General features: G+C 37.7%; 6 protein-coding genes and 1 non-coding gene across 7 annotated transcripts; 5 read left to right on the forward strand and 2 right to left on the reverse strand. All coding sequences in view use genetic code 12, as the record gives it.

The window, feature by feature from the left end:
* Positions 1-37: 37 nt before the first annotated feature.
* CPAR2_501510 (uncharacterized protein) lies at positions 38-2,038 on the reverse strand (the record flags this gene model as incomplete). The annotated part of the gene is made up of 1 exon (XM_036810566.1): positions 38-2,038. The coding sequence occupies one exon, from the start codon at positions 2,036-2,038 to the stop codon at positions 38-40; it is 2,001 nt and encodes a 666-aa protein (XP_036667090.1).
* Positions 2,039-2,215: 177 nt separating this feature from the next.
* On the reverse strand, positions 2,216-3,098 carry NIF3 (Nif3p; the record flags this gene model as incomplete). Its single annotated transcript, XM_036810567.1, has 2 exons — positions 2,216-3,009; positions 3,062-3,098. The coding sequence occupies 2 exons, from the start codon at positions 3,096-3,098 to the stop codon at positions 2,216-2,218; spliced, it is 831 nt and encodes a 276-aa protein (XP_036667091.1).
* A 136-nt stretch (positions 3,099-3,234) lies between these two features.
* On the forward strand, positions 3,235-3,307 carry CPAR2_t_cp_Thr(UGU)_84. Its single transcript has one exon. It is a non-coding gene; the product is annotated as a tRNA-Thr (tRNA).
* A 316-nt stretch (positions 3,308-3,623) lies between these two features.
* CPAR2_501530 (uncharacterized protein) lies at positions 3,624-5,384 on the forward strand (the record flags this gene model as incomplete). Its single annotated transcript, XM_036810569.1, has 1 exon — positions 3,624-5,384. The coding sequence occupies one exon, from the start codon at positions 3,624-3,626 to the stop codon at positions 5,382-5,384; it is 1,761 nt and encodes a 586-aa protein (XP_036667092.1).
* A 105-nt stretch (positions 5,385-5,489) lies between these two features.
* Positions 5,490-8,549, forward strand: VPS11 (tethering complex subunit; the record flags this gene model as incomplete). The annotated part of the gene is made up of 1 exon (XM_036810570.1): positions 5,490-8,549. One exon carries the CDS (start codon positions 5,490-5,492, stop codon positions 8,547-8,549), a length of 3,060 nt encoding a protein of 1,019 aa, XP_036667093.1.
* An 834-nt stretch (positions 8,550-9,383) lies between these two features.
* Positions 9,384-11,783, forward strand: FAV1 (Fav1p; the record flags this gene model as incomplete). Its single annotated transcript, XM_036810571.1, has 1 exon — positions 9,384-11,783. One exon carries the CDS (start codon positions 9,384-9,386, stop codon positions 11,781-11,783), a length of 2,400 nt encoding a protein of 799 aa, XP_036667094.1.
* Positions 11,784-15,172: 3,389 nt separating this feature from the next.
* On the forward strand, positions 15,173-16,195 carry PCL1 (Pcl1p; the record flags this gene model as incomplete). Its single annotated transcript, XM_036810572.1, has 1 exon — positions 15,173-16,195. The coding sequence occupies one exon, from the start codon at positions 15,173-15,175 to the stop codon at positions 16,193-16,195; it is 1,023 nt and encodes a 340-aa protein (XP_036667095.1).
* Between the last annotated feature and the right edge of the window lie 542 nt (positions 16,196-16,737).

Below are 16,737 nucleotides of genomic sequence, written 5' to 3' on the forward strand. Positions count from 1 at the left end.
AGATATTCAGTTTATTCCAGCTACGGATTCTTTATTGCTAAAATATTGAACCGCTGTATTGAAAATGAGTCTGCGCAGCAGGGGAATCAATCACAAAAGGAGAATTCGTTCTTCTTCCTGGCGTATCTGGTGATGTTGTTTCGGTTGAGTGCAAGGAGATTCGACTAGGACTTTTAATGGCAGCTGTGTTCAGCTGAGACGCAACATTGTCGTCGTCTGTGCAATCCTGACACAATTTTACAATATCGTCCTTGCTAAGTAGAATAAACGATTTGGATCTGGTGATAATCCCCCACTTTTCTTTAATAAACGATATCACTTTTGACAACAAAACTTGCTCATTTGATATGGAAAGATCTTTCCAAATCCGTAACAACTCCGAAATTGAGTCTTCATCGTTCTTGAACCAATTTTTATACTGCTCGAATAACGAGACCAATCTCAGTAATACCATGTTTCTAAATTCAGACAATTCATACATATTAGCCAAAACTACCAATGCAGAATAGTCATGTATTTTCAATTGCTCATCTGGCTCAAGCTTTCCGACATATAAATAGTAGACCATCGCTTTAACTCTGTAGAATGGTTCTGGAATGAAAACTTTGCTTTCTAAAGTTTCATTCATTCCTGCTGATATCATTCGGTAGAAATGCGGCCACCTAGCACTCAAGATGGATTTGTGTACAGACAACGATTTAGTGTTGTAAGCAACTTGGTTTTCAAAGTTGCGTTTATCATTTTCTTCACCTAATGATGTGATTTCAAAATCAGCAAATAAATGTGATTCAAAAAGCCTTTCGAGATCTGATGTCAAGTTACTGCTTTGGTGACTTGAAAACCCAAACAGTCCCATGTCAACTTCCAACACATGCGTCAATTTACCACCCAGAACCACCGAATCTTGCTCTTCTTCAATCCAATCATTCTCACGGACCGCCTCATCTTCATTCTCCAAACCATTGGACGCCAAAGGACCCCCAAGGAAGTGAGAAAATTGTCTTTTTTTATTGCCCAACAAATAGAGGGTCCCATTATGGTTCATAAATGCACAGTTCCAAAGGTACCTACCATTTCGCTCTACCTTTTTGACAAATTTCAGAAAGTCCAACTGTTCAAACAAGACTTGCACTTCAAAGTCTGTCAAATTCAAACTAGCAATGTCCACTCCACCAGCTGTATTCCACGCTGGAAGATTGACAAATAAACACGTCTCGGAATCTTTTCCATTTTCCAAAATAAACAAGTCATAGCTTAATGATGAAAAGTTTGCAGTAGTTAAACTCGATACAGAAACTTCACATTTAGATTGGGTTTTCAAGGAATAAAATGTAACAGTCTTGACATGATTCATGTCCCCGTTCAAACCACCAAAGCAATAAATGCGATCATTATGATAAATAATGGTATGATCGAATCTTGGCTCAAATTCAAAAGGACCACTCCAGGTTCCAGATGCTAAATCATAACAATACAAATCACTTAGCACAGAGGTTTTCACCAACCCACCACTGACAAAGAACTTTGTACCATCAGGAGTTAAACAACAAGCATGTCTTGCTCTTGAACTAGGAGCATTTGTTAATGCAAAATCTGGCGGCCCAATCCATTTCTTGTCAAAAATGTTGTAAATCATCATCAAGCTATCTTTTCGCATTTCTCCATCCGATGTAACGCCACTGACAGTGCCAGAGAGTGTAATCTCGTCATCAAAAGGTAACCCGCCAAATATCAAGATATTACCGTTATTGAGATAAACAGCCAGATGACCTTCCCTGTATAATCCATCCAATTTACTATCAATTTCCCACTCCATGCTATCAGTGTTTAGCAAATACACATTACTGTCCAATGCATCGTTTTCATCAAACCCTCCATATAAGAACACATATGGAGTTCCAGAACAAGCAACTATTGTTGATTTCAAATTATGTGATGGAATTGCACCCTTTGCTTGATGTAAACTCACTGCAGTTTTTTGAGAGCCACCCAAGGAGGGGAGCAGTATCGACTTTGCACTTGGTTGCAGGTCAACCATATTATACTGTGTTAATGGGACATAGATTTTGTTAGTATAAGCAATGTGTGTGACTTGGTAATGTGGCTTTATTGGGATCTGATTTTCTTTTGTGATAATATTACTATGTGCGGCTTTTATGCGAAAAAGATATACAAATCTATCTAACAACAAAGCTTCCACCACCTCCGAGAATATTTACCAAGTTTCAAAAGGGTCCCTGTCTGTCTCACTGATGATGACTTCATCATCGGAATTTAACTCTTTTTGCAACTGTTCTTTGATAAATTTCAAGAATGGACGCTCTGTGTTGGAATGGTTACAGCAAATCACCGACGATCCACTTTCTTTGAAAAATAATGCCTCGTGGTGCGATAACTCTCCAGTAAAATATAAATCAGCTTTCACGCCTTTGAAAACCCCTCCGCCAGATCCAGCGCAAATAGCAATTGATTTGATTTCCTGGTTGGCTCCTTTTCTTGACTCAGCAACCTGTACATGATCAAGCCTCAATTGCTCTTTCACCCTTGACACGAGCTCATTCAAAGTGGATGGCTGGTTGAGATTGACTAGCCTACCCATTCCACATTCAGGATTTGCTGAATCCGGCTCAATAGGGCTGGAACATTGTACGTTTGATTCACCAGCAATTGCAGTCACCAAGAAATCATTCACGCCACCCTTTGCACTATCGACAGCTGTGTGTGGTGAATACACACTGATATCATTCTTGACCAATTTTAACAATGAATTTTGCTGAGGATCTTGTGGAGTTATCGATTTCAAGCCACGAAATATAAATGGGTGGTATGCCATGACAAATTTAGCTCCTTTCTTTATGGCTTCATCGGCAACAGATTGGGTGAGGTCAATTGTGAGTAAAACCTTGATTGGAGACGTCGGTTGTGTTGCGTCATCTACGCTTGAATCCAAGAGTAAACCTGTGTTATCCCAAGATTTATCAGCTAAAGCTGTAGGATAGAATTTTTGGACTAATTTGATTGTCAGTATTCCAATTGCAAAAGTTTTTCTGAAATTACATACTTGCATTTACCACGCGTTTGACTGATGATTTTGACATTTTATGGATAATGATCAAAGAAGAACATGTTTGTTGAAATATTTCAATTAAGCAAACAATAAATGAGATGAAGAAAAAAAGAATGTGTGTTATTCATGCGTATTTAAAAGCAGTGAAATTTTTTTGAGTGAAAATTGCTCTTTTAGCTCAGTTGGTAGAGCGTTGCACTTGTAATGCAAAGGTCACTAGTTCGACTCTGGTAGGGAGCAATATTTTTTCTTTTTGCTACTTTTGTCCTTGTTGCCTTCATAAATGGCAAGTTCTTCATGTGGGAATTTCGGTCATTCGTGGGATCAACTCAATTCGGTTATTTGTTTGGAATCGCGGACGTATCTCCCCTTGTTTTTTTAGAAGTAATCTTTGAAAAGAATTGCAAAAATATTGTTTGTTTCCTTTTCTTTTTCCATTTTTTGCAGCAACATAACAACAAAAAGAATACAGTTCACCAAGCTTAAAGGACGATCATTTTCCCAACCTTTTTGTACATAACTAAACTCATATTATTACACTCTTAACGGTCCCACCATGCATTACATGACTTCATTTTTACTCATGTCAGCAAATACTCACTTGAACGCAACTTACATACACCACCATACACTCAATCACTCAATCGAAATTGCCACTGATAGAAACAAGAACTCTGATTTCAATATCTACGATTTTGCCGGAGGAGATGTCAATGAAAGAGTCGGTGACCAAAAAGAAGTTTTATTCACGCAAAGAGTGGATGAAGACAGGTACACAACCGGAGTTTACCCCAACGGAGAATCTTGTCCCTCAGACACAAGTTGTGATTCAACTAAAAGGACAGACGTCCTTGAGGTACAAGGAAAGCACAGTAAAAGGGACATAATAATGAGAAGCAAAAAGCCAGAAAAAGTTCATAGTGGAATGAAGATAAATGCCAAGAATGTCCTTGCATCTTGGAAAAACAAGATCATGAGTAACAAGCTAATTCACAAAAAGCCATTTAAGAAGACAGACAAACCAAAGACAATTATGAACTGGGGTGGCTATCTTGTAGGTAATGAAATTGCAAATTTCACTGATGACACAGGTTTAGCGGATTTTGAGTGGACCGAGGAAACCGACGACTTGGATGAAGACTTTGATTACTCAACTGACGAGAGGGAGCCACTTAACGTAACCAGCCCGATTGTGTTACCACTACACAAAGTGATCAGTCTGTCACTTCCCACCCCAGTTGTAATCACAAAGCTCTTAACAATAACGGAATTAGTAACTTTGTCAAAAGATACTGTTGATGTCAAGAAGGTACCAGAAACCAACACAGTCACGTCAGAAAGTGATACTGTTGGCTCTTCAGACTCAATACAAGTGGATTCAATGTTGGACGATGATCTAGGCATCTTGCTGCTGGCAATCGGCACGAACTTTGTGAATAAAAGTGATGATATCGCAGTTGATACTGAGAATGACAACATTGTCTTTGATACTGAATATGACGAAGTTTTTAGCGTGACAGGACCGCATACACGATTGATGACAGACTATACTAACCCGGTATTTACTACCAGAGCGGGGCTGACATATTCAACAGCCGCAGACATGTTGGAAAGTGTTGATGCAATAACTATGGGTACCTCCAAAATCTATATGTCAGATAACCAACGCAATCCAGGAGACTATTTCATCAACGATATTAACCCAAACACTAGATCACAACACGAGATTGATGCGACTGAATTGATTGAATATGAGGATGGCCATTTTATTTTAGGCAGGAGGCCAGCGACGAGTGATACCACAATTCTGACATTTAAAACAACGACATTAGCTTTTTTAACTACACAGACTTTTTCAGTGACGGAAAATTTTGATTCAAAGTCGCCTTCTCCGTTGGAAACAGGGATTTTCAGCATACTACCGATAAAAGGGACTACGATAATTATACGTCCAACTTCATTCCCCAAGTTTCGAAGCCATCTGACAAGTTTCCTGACAATTAGCAATACCACTGCATCTTCATTGACACTTGAACTCTCAAAATTCAACGAAACTGGAAGCCCAGACACAACATCAAGCCAGTCCACAAACTTTGAATACCGCGATACCACAATCAACAAGCAGGTTTCCGTATTGGCATCGAATAATGATGAAACTGTGTCATCTCGTGTGGCTCCTCGTGGCGTGTTTTCATTCACGGGGGTAATTCTACCAAGAAAAGAATTCGTGCTAAACTCTCTTTCTTCTGTTACGGGAAAGACGATGTGTCTACCTTATTGTGTCCTTCTTTTGTTAATACTTGTAGTAAGTTTGTGAAATGAAATGAAAGTGTGTTCTTTTCGTCGTTTTAATTTTTGCGCTCCGCAAAGGAAAACCTTTTGTTGAAACCTCTCAAACTTAACAACGCAACCTCAATAAGGAATGTCCCTACTAACAACATGGAGACAATTTCAGCTATTTGATTTCATTCCTATACGAGATCCGAACTATCAATCACACGATGCGTTATACTCAGATCCTACACTAAGTGCTATAAACGCCACCAAGACGTACTTGATTATTGCCGTCAACAACTCCATACTCAAAATCATAAACCCCAAAAACATGGCCTGCGAGGGCCAATTTCAAGCTTATGACATTGACTACAGGATAACGTTTATAGGGCCTGTGTTCAATTCGAGTAATTTGGTCATCACGTTGGCAGAAAAACAAGGGTTTCCACTGAGTATCAAACTTTGGGACTTGATGAGGATATTAAATATGGAAAAATTAGAAGCATCGGAATACAAGTTTAAGTTTCAAACTCAAGTGGCCGTTACTGAGAATAGTCGAGGAAGTGGAGCACCAAGTGAAAACTCATTCCCCATCAGTTGCTTCAAGTTTAATTACGACTTGACGTGCTTAGCAGTAGGTTATACCAATGGAAAAGTCTTACTTATTAGAGGGGATCTATTGCGCGATAGAGGCTCGAAGCAGAGAGTGATTTACGAAAGTGCTGGCAGTGATCCTATAACTGGGATCGAATTTAATGAAACAGAACAGATACTTTATGTCACAACAACTTCAAAAGTATTGACGGTCTCTACAACTGGTCGTAACCACGGCAAGCCCTTACGCGTCCTATCACAAAAGACAGGTGCAGATTTGGATTGCACCGCGTCTGGAAGCAAACAAGAGTTGATTGTTGGACGTCCCGACTCGATCAGATACTACAATTCAACATCAAAACTCAAAACAATCAATTTTGATATTCCAAAATCGAAAATTGCAAGGCTTCATCAGTTTATATTGATGGTGAGCTCAACCGATAATGGTAATCTGCAGAAGTTTCAATCGAGGGTAATCATACTTGATACTAGAAACAACCACATTTCACTCAACTTGTTGATCCCACAAAGTGTGGTAAAGTTTATTTTCAAAATGAATAATGAGATATACCTTTTGTCAAATGATGGTGTATTGTACAGGCTATATGAAAAGCCAATTAACCAACAAATTGAGCTTATCTTGCAGAGGGAGTTATTCTCTGTAGCTTACAATTTGGCAAAACAACTGAAACTTGCGTCTGATACGTTGTTGAGGATTCAAACATTGCATGCAGATCACCTATTTGAGGAACAAAAATACGGTGAATCAATGAATGTTTATATTAGTTGCCTTGAGCTATTTGAAGAAAAACCTCTGGATGTTGACAAGGCAAACTCGAACGAGGATAGAGATGATTTTATCATGAATGTGATTACCAAATTCAAGGAAGCTATTAATACCGCGAATATGGTAAATTTTTTGGAGAAACTATATGCAATGTCAATAGCCAGTGTGGACCACATCACTCTTCTATTGTGTTGTTTGTGTAAATTGAAAAACCTTACTCAGATTGATACCTTTATCGATGAGTTGGATTTGTCTAATGAAAAGTTACAAGAGCTCAATTTCCCTTTAATCATAAACTTGTTTAAAGAATGTGGAATCTATAGCCAAGTTTTGAGACTATTGTACAAACTAAATCAACCAAACTTGATTGTTGATATTCAATTGTATGATTTGAATAAACCGAAGGTGGCATTGAACTACATGAAGACGTTGAAAATTGATGACTTGTTGTTGATATTGATTGATCAATCGAAAAAATTGCTTGACTCTTGTCCCATTGAAACAACCGAATTATTGATTGATGTATTTACGGGGAAATATCAAGCTACAGAGTCTACCGAGGAGAATTTGACCACGGCCTCAAATGCTAAATCGGACGATGAAGATGAAGTGGTGGGCGAAAGTAGAATTGAGTTGACAAACTACAAAGCTTTTTTGAACTATTTGACTCTTCGTGGGAGCAATGATGACTCAGACCACAATGAAAAAACTGCCAAAGAGCCACCCAGCACAACTAAAGAGCCGACGTACCTCCCTCCAAAACCCAATTTGATATATTCTAGTTTTGCTGATCACCCGCATGAGTTTGTCATCTTTCTCGAGGCATGCATAGAAGCCTTGGATAGGTATCAAGGGAACTTGATGGATAAGAAAGAAGTTTTGATAACATTGCTTGAAATGTATCTTTCACTAAATAATAAAGCTATACAATCAGAATGGCTAGATAAAGCACAATCCATTGTTGAACAATATGGTGATTTGTTAGATGACGATTCATTGTTGTTATTGGGACACTTGTATAATTTCAAACCCGGTGAAATCAAAGCCAGAGAGGACAACGGTGATGAAAAAGGTATTTTTATGTCGTACAGAATAGATGAAGATGTTGAAGGTTGCTTTAAAGTGTTGCAAAAATACGGAGAAACAAAGCCACAACTTTACAAAATGATGCTTGAGTTTATTGTATCAAAGCGGGAAATTTATGAAAAAGTTAATCACGATGATGTACAAGCAATTCTACAACAAATTAAAAAATTTAAATTGTTGGATCCACTTGAGTTGATTAGTTTGCTAACCGGCGGTGAATCCAATGACAGTGGATTTGTTACGTTTGGTATTGTTAAGGAGTATCTACTCCAGTACTTTACCACTCAAGAGCAAGAAATAACAAACAATGAAAAACTTATTGAAGTGTATGAACACGATTCGACCAAAAACTCCTACAAGTTATCTGAATTAACCCATCCATTTGTCATACAGAATAACAAGTGTTCAGCATGTCAAATGAAGTTGGATTTCCCCATGATCCACTTCAAGTGCAAACATTCTTTCCATCAAAAATGTTTGTCATCAAGTCTTGTTGCTAAACCCGCAAGCAATGGCAGTTCGCACTTTGTTGATGATGCTAGTGAGCAGGGGCCCAAGTGTCCTATATGCGCGCAAAGTATCAACGATGTCAATGAAATGAAACAAAGTCAGTATAAATTGAAGGAGAATGTCGATTTCTTTGTACAATCCTTGCATGAAAGTAGTGACACATTCAAGTTTATATCTGATTATATTGGGAAAGGAGTGATGGAGGATGAGTCGGTTACCATCGATGAGTAGAATGAAGCTACCGATTACAAATAGCCTGAGGTCCGACGTTCTAGAAGTAGTGTTATACAGTAAGCGCTTCTCATTTTACAAATGTAGGCATCGTGTGTTAGTTTTTTTTTTTGTCTTTGTGGCGGGTTATAGATTTTAAACATTTCCGGTTGATACAAATACCACAATGAAGCATTTACACTAACTCTTACATAAACCAATTTTTATTTTCCTTTTAATGCAGACCGATGTAGCCCTAATGAGCTTCTCCTGGCAGTAGTTTGAACAGGTAATGATGCACCTGTAAAGAGGTGATGGCGTGGTACCTAACTATAATTTTTTTTTTTAAAGAAATTATTGGCACTAAATTTTTATTTTTAGTAATTTCGCGTCTTTTGCATTCACCACAGGTGAAGAAGACTATTAGGAATGGTTGTGATCACAAGTACCAAGAAAGAAAGAATTGTACATCATTACACCGTCTTGATATGACGGGTATAGGTGTGTATTATATATATTGTTGTTGATTCTAGATCAGTTGAAGGTGCTGTACTTTTTGTCCCCCTTGCCGTTGAAATCTTTTCTTTTACTTTTAGACTCGTGACACAAAATCAATGAACAATCAATTATGAAACATTTATGAAAAGACTGCTTGATACATAAGCAAAAACCTACACATACATGGATCGATGCGATAAATCCATAATCTATTATATAAGTAAGCTTTTCGATCCGTCTGTCAAAATACGTAGAAAAGCCCTCGTCGCCCTTTTTAGAAGTTTTTATTCTCTGAGATTCAACAGTTGTATCTAAGCCTACGAAACCAAACAATAATATTATACACTACGCCATATCATGACTGAGTTTGTACACTATCAACAACCTTTGCTGGAAAGAGAATTGATAGGAGTGAAGAATGCAGGTGCTGTAGTAAGGAATGAAATTGTTGCTGATTATGATCCATACTGTCCAGCTTGGTTGAGATTTGCTGAATCAGAACCAAAGCTTGAGTCAAAGAGACAAGTGGCTCAACTCACAAGGTCGAAATCACGTAAACAAAAGAATCTGGATGTCAATTTACACCCAAATATATCCTTACCTACGACGAATCCCAATTTCAACAACGTGCAAAGACTGTTGTCACAAATAAACCAAAGTCTGATGAAACGTAAGCCAGAAAAGTTGAATTTGGAACCTCCCAAGTTTCCATTATCCGTATATGAGCGACAAAAAAATGAAGGATCGAAATCACAAACTCCCAAGCCAAGTTTCATGCCACCTCAACTACCAGGACCACCACTACCACCAAACAATGTCTCAATTCACAAAAAAGTGAATTCCCCCATGCGTGCAGAATTCTTCAACAATGAAATGACAAGTGATGTAAAGTTTCAATACCAACAGCACATTATAGAGTTTCTTAACTATACCATTGGCAAATACAAGCAGTTGGAAAAATACTTGGAGACTAATAAATTGGAGTGGAATGCCACTTCGGAAAAGAGTTTGGTGTTGTTGAACCTCATACGGATCAAAGATGGATTTAAGGATATAATATTGAGTATATTGAAACAATTGAGTAAACAATCGGGTATAATTGATCAAAGAGAAGTGACTGAAATGGAGCTAATCAACTGTAATGTGTTCCAATTTGTCTACAATTGCTCAATAGAAACGGTAAATTTTGGTGATTTGATTAATAATCTGGCTATATTTAACAACTTGTTCAAGTTTAGCTTATTGAGTTATTATTTCAAGTTGGATTTTGTCATTGAAAAAGCTGTTCACCATCGTGATGCGTTGGCCATTCCAATGGGAGTTTGGTTTAAATTGCCCACATTTGTCAAATCCATCAAGGACCAGTTGGTGAAACTTAGCAATCACAACATCAAAATGGGAATTGACAATGGAATCAAGAGGAATTATCAAGACTTGGAAATATGCTTGGTGAAATTGAACTCCGTGACTTCAAAATTCGCCATTGTTGACAATCTAAAGAAGAATTATCCAATATTGAAATGGACAGATTTGAACAAAGTGGATGAACTTTTGAAAGCAAAAGTCCCGGACTACTACCCACAACACCATATAATGTATGAGAATGGGGTTGGTGGAAGTCACAAGTTGCAGTTTGATGATTTCACTAGTCGGCCATTGAGTTCAGCTGTTGATACCAATGTCGTCAACGGGCTCCATTCGAACTATAAGTTAGATGCTAAAGCAGCCAGAAGCAAAGTAAAACAAGCGGAGCCAGCACGAACATTATCAAGAGGAGTCTCTATCAAACGATCATTGTCATCGATGGTAAAACGTAATGTTTCCACATCCGAATCCAATGACAAGAACAAGCCAAGCAAGTTGAATGTGTTGAGTGACTTTTTTACACCACTGATGGATAATCAACCAAAGCAACAAGTTTCACGATCGCAAACAACCAAATCATCACGGTCTAAACTTCGTAGTGAAACAACACAGGTGACGACTCCACCAAGAAAAAATCAATCATTACATGAAAACAAGCAAGATCTGAATATCGCAGATGAAGAAAAGGAACTGCCAAGTCAGCATCCGAGGTTAGCTACGCGTTCACCAAGCAAGAAGGACATTTTACTCATGCTCAAAAATCGACCTTTGCCATCTGAGCCAGAAGCTACTTCACCACAGCAACACCACAAGCACAAGCACAAGCAACAAGGAGAAGCAACAATAACAACAACAATAGCAAACTCACAAGTGCACAATTACATCAACTGTCTTGTTCAATTGCGCAAAAAGTTGAAAGCACTAGGTCCACAGTTGATTGAGTTTTTAGAGATCCAGTTGAAATACTGTCAATTGTGGCAGAGATTCCTCGAGGATAATTCTCCCACCACTGGCTATCGCATTCAGGACCCATACATCAAATCAATCTATCAATCATTCCATGAAAAACTCCTCCATCAAATAAATTTCACTCAACATACAATTGTGCGTCACATAAATTCCAAATTGATAATGCCTATCGATGAATGTTTACAATTGTATCGTCGTTCTTCAGTGACTGACTTACTGTACATTCACCAGTTTATGGAATTGATTGTATGCCAGTATAATAAATTGTACTGCGAATGGCTTGAAGGGTTAATTGGTACCCAATCGATTGAAGAATATCAGCAGTTGTGTGAGCGCATGAAAGGGTGTCCTGGTGTGAAAAGGGGAGATGATATTGTTGAGTATTATGAGCAGTTGACCAAGTTGAAGAACTTGGTTGTGTAAAGAAATATGTACGTGAATTCATTATGGCTTTGATTGTAAATGCTACCACTTCTGTATAAAAAGGCTCTCATCTCTTGAGTGAAGAAAATTTTTTTCCACCTGTACTTACTTCCTTTTTTTTTACTTTTATATATCATCTTTCAGTACTAAACCTGAGGGGATGCACAGTAACAAGGATTCAATGAGTAAATACTATTCATGTATTTCTTGTAACTCAAGTCACCTAGGATTGGGGAAGAAGGGGAGTTTTCGTTTTCAATAGAAGATATTTCACAATCTGATAGATTCACAACCCACAACACATGACAAGGATACACACTTCAGTGATATACTTATACATATTTATGATGACAAGATTTGCTGTGCACCAGTCTGAGTACTCAAACGCATGACAGACCCAGTAATATACCCAAATTTCTGATCAAATATATATATTATACGAGAAGTTGTGTACATGTGTGTGTGTCTGTGGGTGTCGGTTGAAATATTAACGATTGGAATTGTTTTTCATTGTTTGGGAGACACCCTTTTAGTAAGTAAAGTTTATTGTTTATGATGTTGTAGCTCTAATGATCTGTGATTTAGAGGAAAAGTTACTCTTTAACACTGAAAGTATGCTGGTATTAACCTCGGTTAGAAAACCCCCGCTGCTTTTGGTCAAAACACAATACGGTTTTCAGAATCACATTCGTTCAGGTGTAGTCGTCTATTTTGCCCAAGAGAAACCGTTTGGTTTCACTCTCTCTGTTGTGCCACTTTTTTTTTCTTCACTTCAATTTAACTCAATTTGGTTAAATTATTTAATGCACAAAATAACGCATATGGATCTATTCGTCAAAGAAGTTGTGTTAGCAAGTAAGATTGAATCATACGTGCCGAGTTAGGCAAATTGGCCCATCTCTTGAAATTATAGAAGCGGAAAAAGAAAACATTTCAGCATATGCTGCAAGTAATTTATCTAACATGTATTAACTACAACTTACTAAAACAGATAAATTACACGCTTCTGTGGCGATATTGGGCAGTTAAAAGCATCCGGTTGAACTTGCCATTTCTCTTTGAAAAGTATACGTAGTCTTCTTAGAGTTGACCAAAGGACTAAAATCTGCCCATGTGAAGAGGGAGTTTTGCGAGGTGGTGTGGTCTCCGACCATTGTTGATAAAACCAAGAACGTGTCAGTGAGAAAGACGGGTACATTGATTCTATTTTTGAGTGTGTTTACATGTAGTTCTTGAAAGGATAGCATTAGCAATAGACCTGCAAATTTCCTACATGGCTTAACTTCCTTTCATTTTTTAGTCGCGTGAAAAGAATCTCTCCACCTAACCAGCATCTCTTTCTGCCCAATGCAGCCGAAAAAAAAAAAAAAAAGAGAAAAGGAAAACTGGGTCGACAGGAGTGGCGACGCGCGACCTAAATTATTCGACCTAAAAATATAACCCAAAAGGCAGGAGAGTAAGCGAATATCGGATGATAAAAATTTAGGACTAACAATGCACCAAGCTTGGAAACATTTGGACGTATTTCCGTGCATTTTTTTTTGGGCTTTGCTGGTAGTGGCTTCGCTTTAAACCAAGGGCTCACGCGTGGTTTTTTTATTATTGTGTACACGCCAATGCACATTTGGTATCGAACTTGTTTCAAATTAGTAAAGTATCTACAGATACACCAAGAGATCGAAAAGGTGGTGACTAATTTCAACTAGCTGGGGTCCTAAAAGTGTTTCGTGAGTTGTGTAGTGTAAGTTTCATTGATTTACACTATTATGTTGGACGATCAAAAAGATCTAGAATCTCTACTACGCCTTATTGTTTTCCATGCTTCTGGATTTTTTCCCCTTAAATTTAATTGTTGCTATATTGTACCACTTTTCTGAAGGAATATGACACGCTTCAAATATGTATCACAAACGAATAGAGAATGCAAGTTCTATTGTGTTGTTCAATAGGGACCTATTGTTTTGGGTTTTAAATTGATGTTTAGACGAACAAAATAGAAAACACAATACACGCGATAGTAAAGTTAATTTTTTTCCTATTTTAGTTCCCCCTTTAGCAAACTATACAGATCTTACTTATTATTGAGTTGGCTTTTCAAAGTTACTAACACAAGTCTAATATGTAGAGGAAGGACAATGGAACAATGCAGTCGAGTTGGTCGTGGGACTAAACGATAAAGCTGATAGTGTAGTGCGAGCCCTTTCAACAATTTTCTAACGCGTTTTCAAAGACGTTTGGAGACCAACAAGAAGACAATGTGTATCAAGCACTGTAATGTAGACGACCGGATATCATGAGCGTGGTAAAAACATTGTTCAAGTATACACTGGGCTGAGGTTGTAGCTTGGTTTCACATGCGTGCTATAGATTTGTGTTTCCACCAAGCAATTATTGCTTCTACTCTACTGAGCGTTCCGCGGGCCAAGCAACGTCACTCGTCGTCACCCAATGCCACCCAGCGTCACACTATTTACACTAATTTAACTTAGGATAAGTGATTAAGCATTCAATTCAAATCTAATGAGGAGAAAGAGATCGTCATTATTCGACAAAAGAAAAGGGTTGCCAATTATAGTCCGAAGGATTTTAGATACGGGGTTGCATCATACATGAGCTTGCATATTTCGAATCTTGGGCATACCCACCTCACTGTAACTGTACTGCCTTTTATTATTTTTAGATTCTTCTCTTTTTTCCTGCCAATTCATGTGAGACAAATCTCTGGTGTTCTTGTTGTGTGACGCGAGCTGATGACAATCACAAAAACGAGAAATATGTGCAAACACAAAAAACAACGACATCCAAGTGAATATCAAACGATAATTTCGATACCTTCGTGGAAGGGGGATTGTTCGAGGCAAGGAAGAGAGGACGTGCTTAGGGTGATAGAGACATCAAGCTGAGCCCGTATGAATGTAGCTCTATACAAACAGTTAACAGTAAGTTGTTGCAACCGCCTCGTAGTTACTATTGTTTTCCTTCCGCGGTTATGAATAACGTTGTATATATTTTAAAAGGAGTTATGTCTCTTGGTTGTTGTTCTTATTAAAGGTGAAAAGAAAAAATTAAGCGCCAGAAATAAAAGAGAGACCATTTATTACACAAACACCCTTTTGGAAAATTAAAAAAAAAATACAAAGTAACACAAGACCACTTTTAAGCGTGTATTATAATAACTAATGGTAAAACAATCATCAATCAATTAAGACGTACCTTTTGTTTTGCATTCATAAAATTATCAAAACATCTCCTTAGACAAGGATCCTTAGATTTGTATATATACCGATAGTATTTCTTCAATTTCATTTCCACTTTCATGCTTTCCTTCTGTATCCAACAGTTTCATTTTCAAACAATTACATCTACCACTAAATATTCTCATATCCACAATGGTTTCAGCACTTGACTTAAAAGCATTGAACATCTTCCTCAATGGACCAATTACTCACGATATGATTCACAAGTTGGTTGTTGCTACGTTGCAAGTCATTCCATGCAAAGACACCAAGTCACAAACTTACACTACTACAAATAACACAGTCAAACAATTGCCTTCTTTGATGACTTTTCTCACCAAATTGATCAAATACACCAATGTATATACTGGTACCTTGATGGCTACCTTGGTTTATTTGCAAAAATTGAAAACCAAGTTGCCTAAAAACGCTCAAGGATTGCCATGTACCAGACACAGAATCTTATTAAGTTGTTTAATCTTATCAAGCAAATTTCACAACGACTCCAGTCCAAAAAACAAGCATTGGGCTAAATACACAGACGGTTTGTTTAATGTGAAAGACATCAATCTTATGGAAAGACAATTGATTTACTTGTTGAACTGGGATTTGAAGGTTACAAACGAAGAAATGGTTGAAGTATTGGGATCATTCTTGGAGCCAGTTAGAGCTCAAATCATCAAGCTGGAAAAGATCAAATTGTGGAAACAACAACAAGCTCAACAACAAAAACAACTATATGCTTCTGCTACTGCAACTGCTGCAATTGGTGCTCCAGCCTCTGCTACTCCAGCTTCTGCATACCTTACTCCATCATCATCGTCAAGATCAAGCTCAGTCAGTCCATCAAGCTCATCTACAAGCTCCAACTCATTGTACAATCAATTACACTATAGACAAGATTCACAAAGCTCAATTTCATCAATCAGCTCCTCAAAATCAAACAATTCACTCTACTCCACAAGATCAAACTCCACATCAGGCACTTCAACATGCTCAGTATCGCCATTGCCACCAACTACATCGGCAACCACTAGTAATGGAGGTCTTGTTGAGAAAAAGCCACAACCTAGTCATCATCAATACATGGTTGATCCACTTATTGAATTTGCTGCCATGAAGGAAGAGATTGAGTTGAATAATTTGTTGAAAAAGTTCAGCAAGTCTTCAATTTAAACAAGTTGCGAGTTGTTCGTTATGAGTGTTATTGGATTCAATGGTTCACCAACTAGGATCTATCAAATGCTGGTCATTTGATTTTATCACATTTTTCCATATTGTTTGCGTTTTAGAAATTCTCAGTTCCTCAATAATGCGACTGAAGATGAGATGGTACTAAATTTACTTCTTCTAACCCCGGGTTTAACTTTTGCATGTCTCAATTCCGGGGTTGAAACTGTTATATGGTTTTAGTTTGTTTATAAAAAAAGGAAGTTTGAATATAGAGATTTATTATTATTATCGAAAAGATTATTTGCATTATCCTTTATTCATCTCTCGTAAAGCCAACGTTTGTATAATCACAAGACTGTAAAGAACTTTAGTGGTGCTAAAAGCTACGTAGAGAAAAAGAGGAACAGATCTTGGCAAAACCCGAACGCGGGGTAATGTTTCAAAATTTCCAATTACAATATGCAACTCGATGCACGGACCAATTTGCAACCAAATATTTCGCACCATGCAACCAAATGTGGGCCACCCTGATAAACCATTATGAA

The sequence above is a fragment of the Candida parapsilosis genome, contig 006139, assembly GCF_000182765.1.
Source record: "Candida parapsilosis strain CDC317 annotated contig 006139".
In the NCBI taxonomy this organism is placed as follows: Eukaryota; Fungi; Ascomycota; class Pichiomycetes; order Serinales; family Debaryomycetaceae; genus Lodderomyces; species Lodderomyces parapsilosis.